Source organism: Gorilla gorilla, chromosome 16 (assembly GCF_029281585.2).
Source record: "Gorilla gorilla gorilla isolate KB3781 chromosome 16, NHGRI_mGorGor1-v2.1_pri, whole genome shotgun sequence".
NCBI classification, from domain to species: domain Eukaryota; kingdom Metazoa; phylum Chordata; class Mammalia; order Primates; family Hominidae; genus Gorilla; species Gorilla gorilla.
The window spans coordinates 85,280,440-85,306,414 of NC_073240.2; the positions used below are offsets into that span (position 1 = coordinate 85,280,440).

At 39.6% G+C, this 25,975-nt stretch overlaps 1 protein-coding gene across 5 annotated transcripts in view; it reads left to right on the forward strand.

Moving 5' to 3' along the window:
• The window catches only part of ADAMTSL3 (ADAMTS like 3), a 392,199-nt gene that overhangs the window by 110,830 nt on the left and 255,394 nt on the right, over nucleotides 1–25,975 (forward strand). For all 5 annotated transcript variants that reach the window (XM_055362792.2, XM_055362793.2, XM_004056691.5 and 2 more), the window contains exon 4: nucleotides 13,441–13,568. In XM_055362792.2, the coding sequence (XP_055218767.2) occupies nucleotides 13,441–13,568 (128 nt within the window). The remainder of the gene's footprint in view (nucleotides 1–13,440; nucleotides 13,569–25,975) is intronic.

Sequence of the window (25,975 nt, forward strand, 5' to 3'; positions counted from 1 at the left end):
TGTTGTCATTTTTCTGTCTTGAGATAGTTTAAGATCATTGATTTTTTCATCTTTCTTCTTTTCAAATATGTGCATTTAAAACTACAGATCCCCTTCCAAGCATAGCTTTAGCTGCTTTACTCACGTTTTGATATGTAATGTATTCATCTTCATTCATGAGAGTATTTTCTAATTTTCATTGTGATTAATTTTTAACCTATGGAATGTGTTTGGACATTTTCTAGTTTTAAACTTGCTTTTTTGCTTTGTTGTCAGAGAAAAAACTTGTATTATTTCAATCTTTGAATTTTTGAGACTTTTCTATATGGCTCAGATCATGATAAATGTTTATAAACATTTCATAAATACAAAAAATATATATTCTGAGACGGTTAGTTGTAGCTTTCTATACAGTTACATAGTTTCAATTTGTAATTTGTTTCCATATTCTATATCGTTACTTATTTTTTTCACCTGCTTGATAAGTTAATGATAGTTGTGTTAAAACCTCCCACCATCATTATGGATTTTTGTATTTCTTCTTACAGTTCTGTCAGTTTTTGCTTTATATATTTTGTGGTTATGTTGTTAGGTACTTCCACTTTTAGAATTTGTTCCATCCTAGTGAAATCAAACTTCCAACAGTATGTAGCATCTCTCTGTCTTAAAGTCTACTTTGTCTAATTAGTGTGACTAAGCCAGATTTATTTTGGTTAGTAGGCTTATGGTAAGTATTTTTTTCAATCTTTTATTTTTAATCTTTCTGGCCATTATATTTAAGGAATGTCTCTTTTAAACAGAATATAACTGAATTTTTAAATTTTATCCTGACAATCTGTCTTTTAATTGGTGATTTATTCTATTTGGGTTTAATGTAATTGATATATGTGCATTTAAATCTTCCATTTTACTCTGAGCTTTTAAAATTTATCCATCTGCCTACATTCCTTTTTCTCTCCATTTTTGCCTTCTTTTGGATTGATTGAATGTGTTTTCTTATTATATCTTTTCCCATATACATTAATTTGGAAGTCATACACTCTGTTCTGTTTTTTTTTAGTGGTAACTCTAGAGCTTAAAACATCTATCCTTGACTTATCAAAGTTGAATATTAATTGGTTCTTTTATCTTCTTCATGGATGATACAAGGACCTTAGGATACTTTAAGGCCATTTATCTCTCTTCTGACTCATAGGCTGTCATTGTCAGGTATGTTAATTCCATATAAATATTTAAAACTCCACAATCCATTATAATTGCTGTTTTACACAGTTGCTTTTCTTTTAATTTACCTACGTTTACCATTCTTATTTTTGCTCTTCATTTCTTTCATCATCTCCAAGCTTCCTTTAATCTTAAAAACACCATTTAATATTTTCTTTAAGACTGGTCTGCTGAAGATGAATTCTCTTTTGTCTGACAATCTCTTTTACTTTAATTTCCTGGAGGACATTTTTGCTTTTGTAGTTGTCCTCAATGGCATGGTTGATCTGTATTATCTAGCCCACCATTCTTCTCCATCAGACTTTTAAATTTGGCAACCTGCAGTTCTCTCTTTTTAATCTTACCTGATGTTGTGTTATATATGCTTCATGATGACTAACCCAAGAACATAGATAATATCCTATTAAATCTTCCCTCATGTAAAGTATCTTTATGTTTAAGAATTTATTTTTAACAAAAATAAAGTCAGTATGAAACAAAGCTCTCATTGTATTTGAATGTCGTCTCTTGCTACAATCTGAGAGGACCTGGTTACGATTCTTAGAAAAGAAAAGAACAAGCTGCTTGTCTAGTAGGTATAAACACTGATTGCATTAATAGGGAAAAATAACCTAGATATTGTCAGGCACAGTATTGGTTTGTATGGGGGTTGTCACTGGAGATGTGGCACATGTGATTCCTCAGATGGTCTTCTGCAGGGCCCATGGTTCCTTTTGTGTTAGTGCTCGCATAGGTACATTCCAGAATATGACTTTTTTTTTTTTTGAGATGGAGTCTCGCTCTATCACCAGGCTGGAGTGTGGTGGCGTGATCTCAGCTCACTGCAGCCTCCACCTCCTGGGTTCAAGTGATTCTCCTGCCTCAGCCTCCTGAGTAGCTGGGGCTACTGGTGTGAGCCACTGCGCTTAGCCAGAATATGACTCCTAAATACACTAATATCTTATGTCTGAAATACTGCAAGGTTCACATGTGGAAAGGGAGTAGAGTTTAGACACTGGGCCTCATGGAATGACGTATATTCTGCTTCTGTGGACACACTCTGATCTTAGCGTGCAGTAAAGACAACTATCTTAGTCAATTTGTGCTGCTATAATGAAATACCTGAGACTGGGTAATTTGTAAAGAACAAAAATGTATTCTCTCATGTTCTGGAGGCTGGGAAGTCTGAGTTCAAGGCACCAGCAGGTTTGGTGTCTGGTGAGGGCTCTTCTCTCTGCTTCCAAGATGGTGCCTTGTTGCCATGTCCTCTAGAGGGCATGAATGCTATGTCCTCACGCGGTGGGAGGGCAGAAGAGAGGGAACTAACTCTCTCAAGCTCCTTATAAGGGCCCTAAAAGCTCCACCCTCATAACTTAATTACCTCCTAAAGGCCCCACTTCTTAATACTATCACATTGGTGATCAACTTGCAACATATAAATTTCCAGGGACACATTCAGACCATAGCAAAAACCAAATGCCCTTTGTTTATTTTTCAGCTACATGTTGTATGTATGTTTCTTACTTCTGGAAAATAATGCCGTTCTATAGCAATACTGTGAAGAATCTTTTATCAGTTATAAATATACATGTCTTTTGATTTACTTCTTTTTTTTTTTTGAGATAGAGTCTCACTCTGTCACCCAGGCTGGAGTGCAGTGATGCAGTCTCGGCTCACTGCAGTCTCGGCTCACTGCAGCCTCTGTCTCCCAGGTTCAAGCGATTCTCATGCCTCAGCCTCCTGAGTAACTGGGACTACAAGTGCACACCATTACACTTGACTAATTTTTGTATTTTTTTAGTAGAGACGGGGTTTCACCGTGTTGGTCAGGCTGGTCTCGAACTCTTGAACCTCAAGTGATCCACCCACCTCAGCCCCCTGAAGTGTTGGGATTACAGGCATGAGCCACCGCACCCGGACTTGATTTACTTTCAAGCTGACAGTCATTTGTTACCAACAAGCTCCCAGTTTGATCTACAGAGGCCAGGAAAATAATACAAATCCTCACAGTGGCTGGATGGGGACTGGGCATATTAGAGGTCACATGCCGTTTAAAAATCGGATGGCCACACTTAGTTTTAATTATTGCCATGCTGTGATGTGAATTTTATTTTATTTTCCTGAGAAGTCAGAAATCTAGGTTTTTTTTTTTTTTTTAAACAGGGTCTCACTCTAGGCCTCAGAAGTCTATATTTTTATGTGAAATCTTCGTATATTTAAACCTTAACAAATAATTCTTTTTTTTTTTTGAGACAGAGTCTCGCTCTGTCACCCAGGCAGGAGTGCAATGGCACGATCTCGGCTCACTGCAAGCTCCGCCTCCCGGGTTCACGCCATTCTCCGGCCTCAGCCTCCCGAGTAGCTGGGACTACAGGCGCCCACCACCACGCCTGGCTAATTTTTTTGTATATTTAGTAGAGACGGGGTTTCACCCTGTTAGCCAGGATGATCTCAATCTCCTGACCTGGTGATCCGCCCGCCTTGGCCTCCCAAAGTGCTGGGATTACAGGCGTGAGCCAGCGCACCCGGCCTAAGAAATAATTCTTTTTAGGGGCTCGTTTGGAAGAATATACAATCATTGTTAAATAACTCAGACCTGCAGGCCAGATTCCTCCCAGAGACCAACAGCTTGCCCCCTTTATCTTAACCATTATCAGGTAAACTGCTCTCATTCTGTACACACAGGTGCTGAGAATCCTACCTCAAGGGTGGGCTTGAGGATGCTCGGGAAGCCTGAATGATATTGGCATTTGCCACAAATCATTTAATACAGAAGCCTGGGAGTCATCCTAACATCTCCTTTCTTCCTGCATCTGGTCAGCTGCCAGCTCCTATTGATTCTAGCACCTTTGAACTTTGCATCTATGCTCTCCTCCTCCAGACACTGGTAAATCTAGTCTAGGCTCTTGTCTCTTGCATGTCAGTGGCCTTATAGCTATGCTCTCTGATGTGAGGCTTTGCTCCCTCAATCCTTACCCACACTCCTGCCAGAGTAAGTTTTCCAAAATACAATCTGCCTAAGTCACTCCTCTGCTTAAAAATAGTCCAGTGAGTCAATAAATTGCTGTGCTGGAAAGCTTCTCTTTGCCCTCCAGATCCACTCTCCACCCTTCCCTGCCCCGCGCTCCACCCAATGGGAAGCTGACCTGCATGGACAGCATCAATGGTCTCCCTTGCCCTCTGGCTCCTGGTTGGGTTTGGCCAATAATGAGCACTGCAGTGCGACTGGAGAGAGGGAGGACAGAAGTGTGTTTGTTTACTTCCCCAGCTCTCTCTTTGTGGGTTGCTGTGGGCTCTGATTCTCAACCGAAGGCCTTAGCTCCTCTCAGGCAGCCCTATATACACAGCCCCTGCCTGCCCTTGCCCCATCTAGCGTGCAGGGCCAAGGCAGATAATGATAATCGTCAAATCCGCAGAATCTGGCTTGCACCAGCCCCAGGGTGCTGCACCAGGCTTCATGGTTTCCCTGTGCCCTGTCCACTACCTTGGTAAATAGCGTGTTTTTAAAATGCTTCCCAAGCAGGATGGCAAGTGTGTTAGTGTCTGAAATAATGAAAAGTGTTGTGTGCTCAGCATATGGGATATGTGGTGCTAGCAGGAGCCACCAGAGATGAAGCTGGACAAAGGGTAGGATAGGGCACAAACAGCCTAGAGGGGCAGAATGTGTGTCCTGAGGAGATTAGTGAAGGGTTTTAAAGGTGGTAAAATAATTAGGAGCACATTGACTAGGAAAGTGTCAACCAAATCCTAGAGGCCATCAACTGTCAGGATAATGAGTTTTGGAGCAGCAGAGGGTAGAATGGACTGAAGAAGAGAGACGTAAAACACAGAGGTACGGAGCATTTCTCAACAGTACCTAGCACACAGCTTTAGATATATGGGTATTTAATATATCCTGGTCAGACTGAATTGTTGAGTCTGTGTGACAGCTTGAGTGACATTTTTATGCCGTTTACCCAATTCATATTTTAAAATTTCTTTTGTTAAAGACCTTAAGGTAGTATTAACCTGAAAGAATGTATTTACTGTTAACTAAATCTGGGTCGTTTGAGATCCCGTTAAATAACCTTTGTGGTAACATTGGAATGAACATTTATTTGATGTCTGGGAAGTAATATCCCAGTGGAACTCATTTTATTTTGGGTTGTTTTTAATATGGAGCTGTTAATATAGCGTTTCCAATAAGTGACCTTATACATGAAATCTGTGTTTAATTACTAACGTTTTAGCAAGACTAGTAGAACTGTACTATTCATTATAAGTCACAGATTTAAGAACTTGTCAGGAAAATATTTTATGATTTGATTTATGCCTGGGGATCCAAGAAAGGCAAGCAGTACTTGAGTCTTTATGAGATGGTGAACATACTTATTCCTACAATATTTTTGGCTTTTACCAGCCCTATTATATAATGAGTAAACAATATCTTTTTTGGAATTTTTTATCCAAAATATTCCCTAGCTAGAGCTTTACTTAGGAAAATATGATTTCCTAAGAGATCTTTAAGCCTGATAATTTGAACCAAACAACACAAAGTGCATACTGCTTCTTTGGAAGTGTTTTCATAGCTTTCCTTTTAGTGTTTTCCTTTTCCCTTTTTAAAAAAAAGAACTTTTATTGGGTGTTTTATTGTGCAAACTATACATGTTTGTCATATAACATTAGAAATTATAGATGATCATAAAAGAAGAAAGTAAAAAGTGTTTGTAATTCCATCACAATTAGAAAACAGAGGTGAGCACAAAATAAGGACTCACATGTAACCTATCATACGGAAGAAGGTGATAGGGATACATGAGGTGCTGCCCATGCTTCCAGCAGGGTTGGTATGTTCAGTGGAAAGTCTATCCCAGCTCTCCTAACCAAGGTACAAATTGCTTCTGTTTCAGGGTCTCCTTCCCTGGGCCCCTTGTGTCTGTTGCTCTTGACAACCAAAGGTTGCCATTGCCTCACCACAGCCCTTGTCCCTCTCACCTGATGCTCATTGATTTGTGAGCTACTTGAGGGCCAGATCCACACTTGTATTCCCAGGGCACTGAGCACAGAGCCTTGAACTTAGCAAGCTCTTGGTATAGTTTGTGTGAGAAAATGAACGAATGCATGTGAGTTCATGAACATCAGTCAGAAATGCGAATTCCTCATGAAAGAAGCTAGATAAAATGAAATACTTTTGAAAAGCAGAAGTGTAGCTCTGCTTGCAATATAGAGGGGGAAAAAAGTAAAAGACTTCATAGAGATATCGAAAGAATGTTGTGGTCAAGCAGATCACAGCAGCAGATGTATTTGATCCAAGAGGCGAAATGCTAACTGTGAGTGATGATAGCTGGGCTGCTGTATTTGACTGGATTCCTGGTCGTGAAAGGAAGTGGAGCATCAGTGGGGAAAACATACAGATGTCCATAAAGAAAATGCAGGCTTTGTCTGGGGTAAGACAGAAAGCGCTTCTGCCTAGGCCCCTTCTTTAAGAAGAAAATAACTTTTATTGGATGTTTTATTGTAAAATTATACATGTTCATTGTATGACATTAGAAATTATAGATGATGGCTGGGCGTAGTGGTTCATGCCTGTAATCACAGCACTTTGGGAGGCCTAGGCGGGCGGATCACCTGAGGTCAGGTGTTCAAGACCAGCATGGCCAACATGGTGAAACCCTGTCTCTACGAAAATACAAAAACCGGCTGGACGTGGTGGCGAGTGCCTGTAATCCCAGCTACTTGAGAGGCTGAGGTGGGAGAATCGCTTGAACCCGGGAGGCAGAGGTTGCACTGAGCCAAGATTGTGCCACTGCACTCCAGCCTGGGTGACAGAGTAAGACTTCGTCTCAAAAAGAAAAATAAAAGAAATTATAGATGAGCCTTGGACACACATGGTTCTCAAAGCCACAGTTGTTCACCTGCAAAATGGGGACGGTGATATCTATCTTAAAGGGCTTGTTGAGAAGGTAAGAGAGAAGGTGGGAAAAGTACTGGCAGGCAGTACTCACGCTGTGCATTAATAATGATTAACAGTGCTTGCATTATGTAGGACAAGGTTGTTCAGGTCTTCTTCCATGCTCTGCCTCAGATTCTGGCCCCAGACAGGGTCACAGAGTGACATGATATTGATTGAAGCACACTTGGATTGGGTTCAAATAACAACTTACCATATAAAATAATAACAACATGGAATTTAAATGATTACTTGAGACAATCTAAAGAGATGCTTGAACAGGGGGAATTGGGAACAGCTATACTCAACTGACAAACACAGACATTCACCTGGGTTACATTCAGGCCAAAGAGCCAGCTGATATCAGTCAGCTGTATTTTATTGTCATTAACCTTCAGAGCTGGGGCTAACCAATGTGGAGCTGCTACATACCTCTTCTCTCAGGAGGTTTACCACCACCATGCAGCCCAAGAATACAGGTTCCACCCTGCCGGATCCAGTTCCTTCTGATGGCTGATTTCTTCCCTCCCCACAAACCTTTCTGCCTCCTGACATTTGATGACGGTAATTGGTATTATTTCATATTTTTATTGTAACATTAAACTGTGTTCACAGATTCCAAGTCTGATTAGTTGGCTGCTTACTTGGCATTATGGTCGGCTTACTAGTTTAAAAAGCAGAAATATGCATTAGTGGAATGCTGTAAGATTAGAGAGCTATGTCCCACACGTTTATCAGGGACTTGGGTGAAGACACGGAAGCTGCAGAGCTGAGCACAGTGGCTCGTAGATAGGGTGACAGGATCAGGGTTCAAACAGATCTCAACAGGCTGGTATTCTGGGCCAAAACCAACAAGAGGAAATTCAGTAGTGATGAATGTTAAGTCTTGCATAAGTACAAATGGGAGAGAGCTGGCTCTCCCATCATTGTTTTGAAAAAGACATTATTTTTGAAGAGGAAAAACAATTGCTTACCCTTATTGAGATACTCACCAACTGCATGCAGGGAGATGCTGCCTGTACTTTATATGTGTTATTTTATTTAAATCTTGTTTGGGTAAAGATTATCATCTCCATTTCATAGATGAGTTTTAGAAAGTTTAAGAAACTCAGAGTCAAACAGCTTTTAACTATTATGTGATGCTGTCTCCAGAGCAGATTCCAACAAATGGGCTGGCTGAAAAACGAAGGAATGGAGGGAGGGAGAGAAGAAGGAAACTTAGGTTTTATCTGAAGAAACCTGGATCATGGGTGCAAAGAACAAGTCTGTGTTCTTAGATTCAGTGTTGTATTCTGGACCCTACATTTTAAGACTTAAAATGTGCAAATTTCGATGTGTGCCGAGAGAGCATAGTTGCAAAGGATCTGGGAACGTAGAAGGAACTAGGAGGCCTTCAGAAAGCTTGAGAAGGACTCTTCTGTAGAAGAGGATCAAGGCTGTGTCCACTGCTCTAGAGGCATGGAAGCTCCAGGGAAGTAGGTTCTGTTTCACTGCAAGGAAGACGACGCAAACATACATTTTCAGCAGTGGCCCAGGTGGCGCTTCATTCTGCTTCAGTGGAGTTATTTCTGAATGTCTGTGTTATCATTATGCTGCTAGGATGAAAGGGAAGAGAGCAGAACTGGGTGGAAATCTGGGATATTATTGCTATTACTCTCCAGAGAAATAATACATTAAAAAAGCAGAAGGGCTGGCTGCTGGAGATGGCATTGGGGTTTCAAAACAAAATCCAAGCATCTTCCTGGCTGAGGAGAGGAGAAAAACTCAAGGACCCCTCTTGAGGTGCCGTTCCTGCTCTGCTTTCTTAGAGGGAAAATATCTTATCTATCCAGTCAGAGAAGCCAAATGCTTGCACTTATAACATGCCTATTTTAGTTATTTTAGAATCAAGATTCTTTTTTTTTTTTGTAAGTTAAGGTAGAGAAGTTACGGAAAGAAACCTGATTCTAACTATGAACTGAACAGATGGAATAGTGGGAATAAAAACAAATTAAAACAGTATTGCAAAAACTCTCAACTTTCATTTAAAAATACATATGATGATGTTTTTCAGCTTTTCACATTCAACCTTTTGGTATATCGAGTGACAAAATGAAAAATCAATTTCAGCTGTGTATATTTTAAACATTTACCTAAATGATTTGGACTTACCCAACCTAAAAGTCCAGATGAATGTATTAAACTGCTTATTGTATCTTTTGTGAATTAAAACTTTATTTTTTTATTATGTTATAGACAGGGCACAGTTATGTTTGGTGACATTTACTATAGAAAATTGAACTGAACAGTGGTCTAATTAGAACAGTAAATAGTATGGGTTTAATTAGCCCCTATTCCTGATGACAGATTTGATCAGTCACCAGATATTTATCCTTTCCTTTCACTTGACTGTTACTGAAATATTGCCTCTAGTAGGACTGCTTACTGTGCTATAAATAGGTAGCTTGGCAAGAAGCCATAAAGCCCGTTGACCAGTGAGACTTGAGTGAAAATTATTGGAAAACCCCCTCTTTGCTTCCAGTCATTATTTCTTCGTTTCACTTTTGAAGGTCCTTTCCACAGGTCCCTCTTTTAATTTAATTTTTTTTTTTTTTTTTTTTTTTTTGGTTAGATGAGGTAACTTGCCTAAGGGCTTAAGGAAACCTGTGCAATATCTAGTTCAGTCACATGCTGCAGTTTATTAGTATGTCACAGTTTCTTTCATAAACTTTGCTGTTCTCCAGCTTAGAACTTACCTATTAAATTCTGTCTGACTTGAACTTTTCTGTACACCAAGAATATGTGGTTTTTGTTTGTTTGCTTCCTTGTTTTTAATTAAGGTATGATGTGTTTTATTAAGAAAAGTCTACAAAATGCAGAGAAACAGCAACAACAACAAAAACACGTTAAAGTCACCCAAATCCCTCACACATAGAGGTAGCAATGGTAATATTTTAATTAACCTCTCACTCCTCTCCCCATGCATGTACAAAGTATACATGCATGAAAAATGATATAGATTTAATATGATTATCTAATGATTGTCTTTTTCCCCACCCCAATATTTTTAAAATAGAAATTTCAAAAACCATGAAAGTTCAAATAGTAATAAAACTGGCATTTAACAATTTATCATATTCTGGGTGGGACTAGGGAAAATTAAACATTCAGTTGAAGTTCATTTCCTGTCTTTTCCCAACAACATTTGTTCCTAGTCCTACTTCCTCCATTCTTAGAGCTACTTTGGTATGTTTCCAGCCTATATACCTCCAGTGTACATACGCGTTCTTTTACTGGTACATTTTGCATATATATGCCTATGCCTATAGCTTTGTCTGTAGAAAAGAGATAGAAAATGATATATGTGTTTTTATTTTAATGTAATTAAACCTATCAGTCTTTTCCCTTTTAATTTCTACTTTTATTGCTATATCTAGGATAGTCTTTCCTATACAACTATTGGTATAGGTATATCCAAGATTAATCTATTAATCTATAATATTTCTAATATTTTATGGTTTCAGTATTTTAACATACATTTCTAATAGATCTGGAATTTATTTTGGTATATGCTATGAAGAAGTTATCTATGATTTTTAAAAACACAAAACATGCCGGGCACGGTGGCTCATGCCTGTAATCCGAGGACTTTGGGAGGCTGAGGCGGGCGGATCATGAGATCAGGTGATCGAGACCGTCCTGGCTAACACGGTGAAACCCCATCTCTACTAAAAATACAAAAAAATAGCCGGGTGTGGTGGCGGGCACCTGTAGTCCCAGCTACTCAGGAGACTGGGCCAGGAGAACTGCTTGAACCCACCCAGGAGGCGGAGGTGGCAGTGAGCTGAGATCACATCACTGCACTCCAGCCTGGGTGACAAAGCCTGTCTCCATCTCAAAAACAAAACAAAACAAACAAAAAGCCCACAAAACATTTGTCACATTGATTTGTGGTGCTATACTGTGTCCTTATACTTGATCTGTTTCTGGACTCTTTTTTTTTTAATAGGTCCATTTGTTTATTGCTGTGCCAATTCTGTACTCTTAATTGAGACAATTTTCCTCTCATTTTACTTCTTTTAGAGTTCTTTTAATTGTGTTTAAAAAAACTTGTAACATGAGATCTACCCTTTTAATAAATTTAGAAGCATATAGTACAGTATTGGTAATTATAATACAATGTTGAAAAGCAGATCTCTAGAACTTTTTAATTTTGCATGGTTGAAACTTTATACCCATTGGACAGTAACTCTTCATTTCCTTATCACCCCAGTCACTGGCAACCACTATTGTACTTTCTGCTTCAATGAGTCGGTCTATGTTAGATACCTCATATAAATGGAACCATGCAGTATTTGTCTTTTGTGACTGGCTTGTTTCCCATAACCTAATGTCCTCAAGATTCATCCATATTGTGGCATGTGATAGGCTTTCCTTCTTTTTAATGGCTCCATAGCATTTCATTGTGTGTATACCACATGTTGTTTATCCATTCATCTGTTGATGGACATTTGGGTTGCTTCCATGTCTTGGCTATTGCAAACAATGAGTGTGCAGATATCTCTTTGAGATCCTGATTTCTATTCTTTTGGATAAATACCAAGAAGTTGGATTGCTGGATCATATAGTAATTCTATAGTAATTCTATCTTCCTTCACAATTTTTTAGCTTTTTTTTTTTTTTTTTTTTGAGACAGAGTCTCGCTCTGTCACCCAGCCTGGAGTGCAGTGGCGCGATCTCAGCTGTCACCTCTGCCTCCCGGGTTCAAGCAATACTGGTGCCTCAGCCTCCTGAGTACCTGGGACCACAGGCATGTGACACCACGCCCAGCTAGTTTTTTTGTATTTTAGTAGAGATGGGGTTTTGCCATGTTGCCCAAGCTGGTCTCGAACTCCTGAGCTCAGGAAATCTACCCACCTCGGCCTCCCAAAGTGCTAGGATTATAGACATGAGCCACCACGCCCGGCCTCCCTTGGCTCTTATAGGTATTTATACCACTAGATGAACTTTAGAATCATTTGTTATGTTTCAAAAAATTTTTATTTGGGGATTTTGATGGGACTTGCTGTAAACTTATAGATAAACTTGGAGAGAAGTAGCATTTTACAGTATTGAGTCTACTCATTCAGGACTATGGTTGTTTCTTCATTTATTCAAGTATATTTTAGACCCCTTAGTAAAGTTTTGTAACTTAATAATGAGCTTTATTTCTTTTCAGGTCTATACCTACATCTATCTATGTACTTTTTACTTGTAATTTCACTTCTTCTCTGTAGTATTCTGAATTAAGTCAATGGTGGAAAGTCTAGGAGACCAGTTAAACCAAACTGTACTCATAATTGACTCTTCCCTATTTTCTTGGATTCAAAACCTTTATAACTTGGCCAACTGTGTTCATATGACTTTGTTTTCTAGGAATGGAGATTCTCTCAGGAGGTTCCACAAATCCTTATGCAAGGTTTCTTGGGAGTTACCGCCAGTCTGCCTGACACACAAGCAAGTCAGAATTTCACTCATGAGCACTTCTTTTTTTTTTTTTTTTTTTCTGAGATAGAGTCTTGCTCTGCTGCCCAGGCTGGAGTGCAGTGGCGCAATCTTGGCTTACTTCAACCTCCGCCTCCCTGGTTCAAGTGATTCTCCTGCTTTGGCCTCCTGAGTAGCTGGGATTACAGGCACGCACCATCACACTCAGCTGATTTTTGTATTTTTGGTAGACGGGGTTTAGGCTCAAGCAGGGTCCCTGCTATGTAAGTTAGAAAACAGAATAATATAATTGATATTTAGCCAATTTATTTAAATTTAGGAATGATAAAATTTCAGATATAATACTGAGCTTAAAAGCCATCTCGACAAAACCTTAAGGTGGAAAGGCATGCATGTCTCAACTGATTTTCATATAAACCTGTCTTTTTTTTTTATGCAGTCATTCGAAAGCAAAGCATTTTTGGGTAACATTGGTCTTTGTGAAGAGCTTAGAAGATGACTCTGGATTTGGGAGGCTGAGGCGGGCAGATCACCTGAGGTTAGGAGTTCAAGACCAACCTGGCCAACATGGCAAAACCCTGTCTCTACTAAAAATACAAAAGTTAGGTGTGGTGGTGGGCGCCTGTAATCCCAGCTACTCAGGAGGCTGAGGCAGGAGAATTGCTTGAACCCAGGAGGTGGAGGTTGCAACGAGCCGAGATTGTGCCATCGCACTCCTGGGCAATAAGATCGAAGCTCTGTCTCAATTAAAAAAAAAAAAAAGGTGACTCTGGAATAACTGGGGAAGATTTGGGATATTTCTACCACATTTGCCTATAATTTATTATGTGGTTTTTTTGTTTGTTTGTTTGCTTTTTAACATCTAGACCTCAAGAAACACTCGTTCAGATGAAGACAAAGATGGCAACTGGGATGCTTGGGGCGACTGGAGTGACTGCTCCCGGACCTGTGGGGGAGGAGCATCATATTCTCTGCGGAGATGTTTGACTGGAAGGTTAGTGGTGGCTTCACTTGCTCCTGAATGTGGAATGTGCCAGTGCCTCTGGATGGGTGGAGAGGAGAGATAACTTTATATGGCTTTGGAATGTACTGTGATGATGGTGTAATGTTTGCTTTGTCTAAATATTAGTCAACCTAGGTTAACATATTTAAGCAGCAATGGTCCCGTTTTCATGGGTGTGGCCATGTTGCACACAGGACCCAGGAGCACTGGACACTTTGGGCTTTGAGGAAAGGAAATCCTGGCACTTTAAGTCACTGGTTTAAAGTTGTCAAGAGTTGGAGCAAGAGGTCAAGTCTTCTGAGTTCTGCCCTTGGGTTGCTGCAACTTAATCCAGTTCTTGTTCATCTATTCTGAGCAACCCATTGATTAGGAACATGATGCAAGTTCTGTTTTCACATTTTAGATATGTTTATGTTAAATAATGTTTGCAAAAATGTAAAATCAGCTTATTTTTAAAAATCTGTAAATTTGTAATAAGCCTGTGCTTATCATTGTTTTTGAGACACTTCAAGGTAATTCTTTATGGGACAGTTTAATTCCCAGTCAAGGATTTTGCATCAGCTCTTAGATAAGAGAGAGCCCCAGATTGATGGAATCTGACGTGCTAGTCTTGTACAAAAGAAGATTCCAAGATTATGTCAGTCATCTTCAGATTTGGGATATTGTTAGGCAAAAGAGTAAATTGGCCTTTGCCGATTAGCTTCAAGATACAGAGTAGAAATGCAGGGAGAGCATATTTTGGCTGGAGTTTGGATTTTGTTGAGGTCACTGTTCTACCATACATTAAACAGTGACCAAGTATGTCCTCCAGTTTCCTTGAGACATTGCAGAGCAGGGCAGATGAGAGATTGTACATGTGGCCTTTGAGAAGAAAGACTCACCGGTCTACTCCAGGAAAGCCTGGGAAGGTTGCTGGAGGTACTGTGGTAGCATTCCCCCAGGGTGAGTTCTAACTCAGAGCATGGAAGCTTCAGTAAAGCATTGGAGAACTAAATCCAGGGATTATTCTTGCAAAGAGAATGTGTTATGCCTGCTTCCCCATATTTCCACCTTGGTGAGCAGATATAGGCCCTGGTATTCTGTGTCATGCTGTGTAGAAGAATGATGGGGTATCATGTTGTTTTGGGATATATTTATTCTGCCAAGGAGGCTGCAATAGGAGAGCTACACCCTGTGGGCAAGGGGAGGAGGCTTTTTTTTTTTTTGGAGACGGAGTCTCACTCTTGCCCAGACTGGAGTGCAGTGGTGGGATCTGGGCTCACTGAAACCTCTGCCTCCCAGGTTCACACAATTCTCCTGCCTCAGCCTCCCAAGTAGCTGGGATTACAGGTGCCTGCCACCACGCCTGGCTAATTTTTGTATTTTTAATAGAGATGGGGTTTCACCATATTGGCCAGGCTGGTCTTGAACTCCTGACCTGAATGATCCATCTGCCTCGGCCTCCCAAAGTGCTGGGATTACAGGCGTGAGCCACCATGCCTGGCTAGTGGGCTTCTTATGTCAAGGGTGAGTTCTTTCCCACTGCTGGCCAGCCACATGGGGGAGAAGTTTCCAGCCTGGGAATGAGTGGGGAAGGGAGAACTTTGGCATCTCTTTCTAAACTTCAAGTCTGAGAAGTCTGAATAATTTGCAATTAGTGGTAGGGTTAGAGTGGGAAAGGTGTGGGATTTATTTGCATTGGTCTTTTTTTTTTTTCTAGTACGTACTTGTGTTTGTTAAAGAGAATTTAGAGGAATATATTAAGGACCATGAATAACCACTTTCATCCTATTGTCATACAACTAAAATGTTCACGTATTTATTTATTATTTGGTTCATTTTTAAAATTTCTTTGATTTTGCTTGGAAAATAATCTTGCCAAGTGGTATATCTCCAGAAGGCTGAAGGTAGGGAAGGGCAGTTGTTCAACTTCTTCCATCTTTTCTACTCGTACTCAGAAGGGGAGACTTGGGCAAAAGGAGAGGAAAGGGAGGCAGGAGAGTTCTTGGCTTTATTGTTGAGAGCAGGTATTGGTGTTCTCTGTTTGGCAAGTGTCTTAAGCTGACTGTTGTGAGCACTTTGATGGATTTTTTGAGAAATTGCCTTTGCCCTCCCAAATTCCTTGGGATTTCTTGCCTCCAATTCCTTTGAAATGTGCTATTCACAACACTTTGGCTTGGTAATATTGCTCTTTCCTCAGCTCTGAGACTGCTAGACATGCCCCCAGCTTCTCCCTATTTACATGTGCTAACCCCTCTGTGGCCATCTTGGTAAGTTCCTAAGACAACCACATGCTGGCACTCATGCACGTGCCCACATCTGGTTCACAGGAAACCCTCATGTAAACTTTGCTAAACAAACTCTTCAAGTCCAGGGAGCCAGTGCTGCAACACCTACTCTGCTTACATGGGCTGCTGCAGCTGTTCTCTCAGCCCTTAAATTTCTCAGGTGTGAATTAAACACCAACCAACTGTTGGTGACACATATTGAACTCTTCAAGTGGTATCCTTAAAATTTCTTCCTCTTGATTTGGGGTTAGCAGACTGAAGCCCTCATCCCTTCTCCTTGGTGGTGCAGAATGAGAGGTAGGCTCACAGCACACCTTTCTCAATGGAATCCTCAGAAGTTCTTCCTGTAAGTCTCTGGCTCCAGAACCTTTTAATTCCCTTGATGTGGGTAAGGAGTTTAACTCCAGTGAATTAAACTAACACATATCCTGCCTTCAAGGTTCTTATATCTAAGGAGACAAACAATAAACAAGTAAACAATCAAATTATATATAATTAAAAATTGTGTCACTGGCCAGGCACAGTGGCTCACGCCTGTAATCCCAGAACTTTGGGAGGCCGAGGCGGGTGGATCACCTGAGATCAGGAGTTTGAGACCAGACTGACCAACATGGAGAAAGCCCATCTCTACTAAAAATACAAAATTAGCTGGGCATGGTGGCACATGCCTGTAATTCCAGCTACTGAGGAGGCTGAGGCAGGAGAATTGCTTGAACTCGGGAGGTGGAGGTTTCAGTGAGCTAGAGATTGCGCCATTGCACTCCAGCCTGGGCAATAAGGGCGAAACTCTGTCTCAAAAAAAAAAAAATTGTGTTAAGAAAATCCATGAAATGGTCAGGGACCCTGCCCTCTGTGCTGGGGCATCTTTATGCTGAGATATTACTGCTAAGAAGAAATCAGTTATGTGATGGGAAGGGTTATGAGACCAAAAAAGTTCAGATAGTGGGAGCAGCATACGTAAATATCCTGAAGCAGGAAATGAAAACAGCCTTTTATGCCTGCAGAACAATTAGATGAGAGTGAGCAGAATGGGCAGTCCCCTGCTGACTGCCACTGCAGACAGAGCCTTGGTGGGCACAGAGTCAGCCAGCATCCCACCCTGGGCTAACACTGTGCAGAGAACAGTGGATCCTGCCCCACCCTGAGCAACCACTCCTACTTGTGGGCCACACAGAAGGCACTCAGACCTGCATCTGCCAGTGCCCCGCCCCTAAGCCAACACCACCTCCAGCATGACTGAACACACAGTCACCAACAGGGGCCTCCTGCCCACCCCCAGCTGCACTGCCTCTGCCACTGTGGTGAATGCCTACAGAGAGGCAGGACCCCCGGCACCTGGTAGCACTCCACCGTAGCTGCCACTACCGCGCTGCTGTTATGTGCAAATGAGTATGGATCCCACTGTCGTCATGCTGTGAAATGCTTTGGCTGACATCAGCCATCAGAGTGTAATGACCGGCAGTCCAAAAACATTTTGGCCCCCGCAGTGCAGTGGATTCCTAACATCAAGGAGCCAGAGAACAAAGTTGGGGCCCAATACAAGTACCCCAGAATTAGAAAATCCAGTCCAGGTATGGGGAGCTGAGTGTTGGCCCCCTAAAATCTTTCATAAATGAAGCCAGTTGGCTGAATCCACCTTGTACTAGAATCAAGCCCTCAAGGTCATTCAAAAAATAGGATAAAAGAAACAAAATTATGCAAAAAGTCAGCAACCTCGAGGATTAAAGGAAGATAAGCCCACAAAGATGAGAAAGAATCAGCACAAGAACCCTGACAACTCAAAAAGCCAGAGCACCTTCTTTCCAACAGATGACCACCTTGCCTCTCCAGCAAGTGTTCTGAACCAGGTTGAGATGGATGAAGTGACAGAAACAGAGTTCAGAATATGGACAGAAATGAAGATCCTTGAGCTATAGCAGTATGTTGAAACCCAGTCCAAGGAAGCTAAAAACCATTATAAAACCATACTGGAACTGGCAGACCAAATAACTAGTATAGAAGAGTGTGTAACTGAACTGAGAGAGCTGAAAAACACCATACAAGAATTTCGTAATGCAGTCACAAGTATTAATAGCAGAATAGACCAAGTGGAGGAAAGAATCTAAGAGCTTGAAGACTGGCTTTCTGAAATAAGACAGTCAGACAAGAATAGAGAAAAAAGAATGAAAGGAATGAACAAAACCTCTGAGAAATATGAGATTATGTAAAGAGACCAAATATATGACTTATTGGTGTCCCTGAAAAAGAGGGGGATAATGGAACCAACTTGGAAAACATGTTTCAGGATATCATCCATGAGAACTTCATGGATGAACCCAACTAGCTAGACAGGCTAACATTCAAATTCAGGAAATGCAGAGAACCCCAGTAAAATACTTCCCAAGAAGATCATCCCAAGAGACATAGCCATTAGATCCTCCAAGGCTGAAACGAGAAAAAATGTTAAAGACAGAGAGAAAGGTCAGGTCACCTACAAAGGGAAGTCCATTGACTAACAGCAGACTTCTCAGCTGAAACCTTACAAGCAAGAAGAGATTCTGGGCCAGTATTCAACATTCTTAAAATAAATTCCAACCCAGAATTTCATATCCAGCCAAATTAAACTTCATAAGTGAATGATAAATATGATCCTTTTCAGACAAGCAAATGCTGAGATAATTTGTTACCATCAGATCTGCCATATAAGAGCTTCTGAAGGAAGCACTAAATATGGAAAGGAAAGACCATTACCAGCCACTACAAAAACATACTGAAGAATACAGACCAGTGACACTATAAAGCAACCACATAAACAAGTCTGCAAAATATCCAGCTAACATCATAATGACAGGATCAAATCCATACATATCAATACTAACCTTGAATGTAAGTGGGCTAAATGCCCCAATTAAAAGACGCAGAGTAGCAAGCTGGATAAAGAACCAAGACCCATTGATATGCTTGTCTTCAAGAGACCCATCTCACATGCAGTGACACACATAGGCTCAAATAAAGGGATGGAGAAAAATCTACCAAAAAAATGGAAAACAGAAAAAAATCAGAGGTTGCAATCCTAGTTTCACACAAAACAGACTTTAAACCAGAAAAATTTAAAAAGACGAAGGGTATTACTTAATGGTAAAGGGTTCAATTCACAAGAAGACCAGACTATCCTAAATATATATGCACCCAACACAGCAGCACCCAAATTCATAAAGCAAATTCCTAGAGACCTTCCAAGAGATTTAGACTCCCTCACAGTAAGAATAAAAGACTTTAACACCCCGCTGACAATACTAGACAGATCATCAAGACAGAAAATTAACAAAGATATTCAGGACCTGAACTCAGCACTGGATCAAATGAACCTGATAGACATCTACAGAACTCTCTACCCCAAAACAACAGAATATACATTCTTCTCATCACCACATGGCACTTACTCTAAAATTGATCACACAATTGAAAGTAAAACACTCCTCAGCAAATGCAAAAGAACTGAAATAATAAAAAAACAATCTCGGCTGGGTGCAGTGGCTCATGCCTGTAATCCCAGCACTTTGGGAGGCCGAGGTGGGAGGATCACAAGGTCAGGAGATCGAGACCATCCTGGCTAACACAATGAAACCCCGTCTCTACTAAAAATACAAAAAATTAGCCAGGCGTGGTGGCAGGCGCCTGTAGTCCCAGCTACTCTGGAGACTGAGGCAGGAGAATGGCGTGAACCTGGGAGGCAGAGCTTGCAGTGAGCCGAGATCACAACACTGCACTCCAGCCTGGGCAACAGAGCAAGACTCCATCTCAAAAAAAAAAAAAAAAGAAAAAAGGAAAAACAATCTCTCAGACCACAGCACAATCAAATTAGAAAACAAGACTAAAAAAATCACTTAAAACCATACAATCACATGGAAATTGAATAACTTGCTTCTGAATGACTTTGGGGTAAATAATGAATTTAGGGCAGAAATCAAGAAGTTATTTGAAACTAATGAGAACAAAGATACAACATGCCAGAATTTCTGGGACACAGCTAAGGCAATGTTAAGAGGGAAATTTGTAGCACTAAATGCCCACATCAAAAAGTTAGAAAGATCTCAATTTAACAACATAACATCACAACTAAAAGAACTAGAGAACCAAGAGCAAACCAATCCCAAAGCTAGCAGAGACAAGAAATAATTCAAATCAGAGCTGAACTGAAGGAGATTGAGAGACAAAAAACCATTCGAAAGATCAATGAGCCGGGTGTAGTGGCTCACGCCTGTAATCCTAGAGCTTTGGGAGGCTGAGGCGGGTGGATCCCCTGAGGTCAGGAATTCAAGACCAGCCTGACCAACATGGTGAAACCCTGTCTCTATTAAAAATACAAAAATTAGCTGGGCATGGTGGCGGGCATCTGTAATGCCAGCTACTTGGGAGGCTGAGGCAGGAGAATCACTTGAATCCAGGAGGCAGAGGTTGCAGTGAGCCAAGATCCTGCCATTGCACTGCAGCCTGGGCGACAAGAGTGAAACTCCATTTAAAAAAAAAAAAAAAACTTCTCAATAAAGTAGGTATTCAAGGAATATACATCAAAATAATAAGAGCCATCTATGACAAACCCACAGTCAACATCATACCAAGTGGGTGAAAGCTGGAAGCATTCCCCTTGAATACCAGCACAAGACAAAGATGCCCTCTCTCACTACTCCTATTCAACATAGTGCTGGAAATTTTGGATGAGGCAATCAGACAAGAGAAAGAAATAAAGATCATTTAAATAGGAAGAGAAGAAGTTAAACTATCCCTGTTGGCAGATGACATATCCTATATCTGGAAAACCCCATAGTCTCAGGCCAAAGGCTCCCTAAGCTGATAACTTCAGCAAAGTCTCAGGATACAAAATCAATGTGCAAAAATCATTAACATTCTTATACACCAACAGTCAAGCCAGGAGCCAAATCAGGAACACAATCCCATTGACAGTTGTCATACACACAAAATAAAATACCTAGGAATACAGCTAACCAGGGAGGTAGAATATTTCTACAAGGATAACTACAAAACACCACTTGAAGAAATCAGAGATGACACAAGCAAATGGAACAACATCCTATGCTCATGGATAGAAAGAATCAATATTGTTAAAATGGCCATACTGCCCAAAGCAATTTATAGATTCAATGCTATTTCTATTCAAGTAACATTGAAATTCTTTACAGAACTAGAAAAAAAGCAACTATTTTAACATCCATATGGAACCAAAAAACAGCCTGAATAGCCAAGGCAATCCTAAACAAAAAGAACAAAGCTGGAGGCATCATGCCGCCTGACTTACAGCTATACTTCGGGGCTACAGTAACCAAAACATCATGATACTGGTGCAAAGATGGACACATAGACTAATGGAACAAAATAGAAAACCTAGAAATAAGGCCACACACCTACAACTTCTGATCTTGACAAACCTGACAAAAAACAAGCAATGGAGAAAGGATTTCCTATTCAATAATTGGTGCTGGGATAAATGGGTAGCCATATGCAGAAGATTGAAACTGGATCAATTCTATACATCATATACAAAAAGTTAACTCAAGATGGATTAAAGACTTAAATGTAAAACCCAATACTATACAAACCCTGGAAGACGATACCATTATGGACATTGGAATGGGCAAAGATTACATGAGGAAGACACCAAAAGCAGTTGCAATAAAAGCAAAAATTGAAAAGTGAGATCTAATTAAACTAGTAAGTTTCTGCACAGCAAAGGAAACTATCAATTGAGTGAACAGACAGCCTATAGAATGGGAGAAAAATTTTGCAAACTATGTATCTGACAAAGGAACTTAAATTTACAAGAAAAAAACAACTCCATTAAAAAGTGAGCAAAGGACATGAACAGACATTTTTCAAGAGAAGACATATGGCCAAAAGTCATACGAAAAAGAAAGCTCATAATTGATCATTAGAAAAATAAAAATCAAAACCACAATGCGATAACATGTCATACCATTCAGACTGGCCGTTACTAAAAAGTCAATAAGTAACAGATGCTGGTGAGATTGTGGAGAAAAGGGAACATTTATACACTGTTGGTGGGAGTGTAAATTAGTTCAACCTTTGTGGAAGACAGTGTAGTGACTGCTCAGAGACCTAAAAACAGAAATAACCGTTAGACCCAAAAATCCCATTACTGGGTATATATGGAAAGTAATATAAATCATTTAATTATAAAGACACTTGCATGTATATGTTCATTGCAGCACTATTCACAATAGCAAAGACATGGAATCAACCTAAATTCCCATCACTTAAAGACTGGGGTCAGGTGTGCTGGCTCATGCCTGTAATCCCAGCACTTTGGGAGGCTGAGGTGGGTGGATCACTTGAGGTCAGGAGTTCCAGACCAGCCCGGCCAACATGGTGAAACCACATCTCTACTAAAAATACAAAAATTAGCCAGGCATGGTAGTGGGTGCCTGTAATTCCAGCTACTCAGGAGGGTCAAGCAGGAGAACCTCTTGAACATGGGAGGTGGATGTTGCAGTGAGTAGAGATCATGTCACTGTATTCCAGCCTTGGCGACAGAGTGAGACTCCTCCTCCTCAAAAAAACAAATTGTAAACTGGATAAAGAAAATGTGGTACATATGCACCTGGAATACTATGCAGCCATAAAAAATGAGATCATGTCTTGTGCAGGAACATGGATGAAGCTGGAGGCCATTATCTTTAGCAAACCAATGCAGGAACAGAAAACCAAATACCACATGTTATCACTTAAAAGTGGAAGCTAAACTATGAGAACACATGGACACATACAGGGAAACAACATTCACTGGAACATATTGGAGGGTGGAAGGTGAGAGGAGGTAGAGGATCAGGAAAAATAACTAATGAGTACTAGACTTAATACTTGGGTGACAAAATAATCTGTCCATCAAACCCCCATGGGAAAAGTTTACCTATATAACAAGCCTGCACATAAACCTCTGAACTTAAAATAAAGGTTAAATTATAAAAGAAAGAGCAATGGATAGCGCATATATATATATTATATATATATACACACATATATTATATATACATATATACACATATATATTATATATACATATTATATATACACATATATATTATATATACATATATACACATATATATTATATATACTGTTTAGCGCAATATGTTTTCTGGAGTTTAAATGTATGTAGAACTTTAAAAACATAGAAACAATAATATAAAATTCGGAAGAGAGTAAAATTAATTTAAAGTGTTCAAATGTCCTTGAATTGTTCAGAAAAATGTAAAATAGACAATTTACCTTCAACTTTTAAAAGTCTGGGATGCACGTTCAATTTCTAAGGTTACCATTAAAAGCAAAATAAAACAATGTATAACTATTCAGATATCACAAGGGCAAATAGAATCATGCTAAAATACTTGATTGATCCAAAAGGGTTCAAGAAAGGAGAGAAAAAAGAACATAGTGCAATTGTGACAAATTCTAAAATGGTAGATATGAACCCCAGAATATATATATTTTACATTAGATGTAAATGGACTAATTACTTCAGTTAAAAGACAAAAGATTGTTAGACTATAAAACAAAATTTATGTGGTTTACTAGAGTCAAACCTTAAATACAAGGATACCGAAAGACTGAAAAGAAAAGCATGGAAAAAAGCTATAATGTGAACCAAAATGAAAAGAAAATTGGTATACCTGTACTAATATCAGACAAAGTAGAATTTAAAGAAAGAAGCATTAGCAGAAATAGAGGAATCATGAAAATATATTAAAACCTGGGGATTCATCTAAATTCACCCTTATACGGAAGTTTAATAGCCCTGAATACACATATTAGAAAAGAAAAATTGGTTGAAAAAAAACAGTGGTGCAAGCTGCCATTTAAGAAGTTAAAAAAAAAAAAGAGCAAATTTTAAAAGTATCTGCATATATACTCTGTGTGTGTGTGTGTGTGTGTGTGTCTCCACATTCCTTTACTTCAAATATCAGGGATCTGGATTAGAGTCAAAGTTTGATCAAGTCCCTTGTAAATTCAGTTATGGCTGCCTGTGGGAAAAATACCCTTCTTCTGCCTAAAGAGTTGCTGCTTTAGACCTATTGCAGCTTTATGTTATTATGGGGACTGAATAGGAAGCTGCAGTTGAAGGCATTCACAAGAAAAAACATTGCCTTTGTGTCAGTGAATCTCGTTTTTTATTATTTTGTGGCTTTCCTTCATTTGGAGATAGTTTCTGGAGTGTCTGCATTTTATTTCATCTCTCCAGAATACCCTATCCCACGTAGGCACTGAGTGTTTTACAAGGACCCTCACTGAGTGAGACCTTATGTGCCCTTACACTTTTGTCTTAGACTAACTGCCCCTATGCCACTGATTGGCAGGAATTGGCTATATCATCTGCCACTCTAATATAGTGGGAATTTGTGGATTCTCCTGTGGATCTCTTCTTTACTTCAAAGGCAGACTTCTCCTTTATGTACAGTGAATAGTTTATGTACTCTCTTTTAATTCAGTCTTGCTTACCCTAGGTATAGCAATAATCACCTAAAGTTTCTGCCTTGTGTATAACTTCTGTGAATTTCCAGGTACGATACAGAGTTCTTCACTTATTAACATACTATCATTTCAATGGGAATTTGTAAGGGGGAAGTTCAATATATACGCTCAGATTACAATCTCTATTTAAAATCTTTCCTCCTCTCTCCATTTTCCTTAAATTTTTCCCTGAAATTTTACCTCTGCTAATTTGGAAATTATACACATATCTTGTTTTTATTTTACTGATGATTAAATATATACTTAAAAACCACATTTTAATAATTATTTTATAACTATATCTGTCATTAGTAATTTCTGTTGATTTCTCCTTATGTAAAATGATGACTACTTAGGCTTTTTTTTCTTTATTCCCATTTCTTGAGTTTATTATTAGAATTTGGGATTTTATCTTCAGTTTATTGGCAGTTTTTTTCTTTATATCTTTTCTTTCATGGTAATCAAAGCATGGTTGAAACTTAATTGTGTGTGTGTACACATTATTTCAACACTCATTGTCTATCTTAATTGTGTGTGTGTGCACACAAGCAGCATTATTTCAATGCTGATTGTCAATTGCTGCTTTGAGTCCCCATTTCTTCCTTTGAGCATTCAGTTCTTCAGGTTGAATGATAGCTTTGTTGGCAGAGATACATTTTGAGCTGTGCTTCTGGAATTTTAGTGTGCATATGAATCACCTAGGGATCTTGTTAAAATACAAACTTTGATTCAGTAGATCTGGAATGAGGCCCAAGAGCTTTCATTTCTAACAGATTCCCAGGTGATGTCAGTGCTGCCTGTCCATGGACCACACTTCAAGCAGCAAAATTTTATAGACTTTTTAATTTCAGGAAAAAGTTGTAGGTCTTATACTTTATGAGTTCTTATATGTCTGAAAATGACTTTTTCTTGCTTTCACACATAAACAGTGAATGGCTTATTTGAGTATAAAATTCCTAAGATACAACCTTTTCCTTTTAAGACTTGGTAGTTCCTTTTCCATAAAGCTTGGTATATGGTGTTGCTTATAGACCTCCCAGGCCAGCTGGTTTTTTTGTAGATAACCTATTTTTTAGATAACCTGTCTGCCCATAGGAGTCTTTATTTTTTCCCTGAAGTTCAAGAGTTTTACAAGGCCATGTCTAGCTGTCAGTGTCATAATATTTATTTTACCCTGGCACATGGTGACCAACTTTTTGGTACAGATTTAGATCCTTCTCTATGGTTGGAAGATTTTTCTTCTATTATATTATTCACTGTTGGTTCTTACCCATTTGTTCTGGCTTTTTCTTCATGAATACCAGTAACTTCTGTCTGTCTTTCACATTTATCATGTTCTCTTTAATTACTTTCCTCTTTTTTTTTTCTTTTTCTGTGCACGTAGGGGTGATTTTCAAGCTGTCACTTGAACTTTTTTTCTTTTTTTGAGACAGTCTCACTCTGTCACCCAGGCTTGAGTACAGTGGTGCGATCTCAGCTCACTGCAACCTCTGCCTCCTAGATTCAAGTGATTCTTCTGCCTCAGCCTCCCACGTAACTGCAGTTACAGACGTGTGCCACCGCCCCTGGCTAATTTTTGTTTTTAGTAGAGATGGGGTTTCACCATGT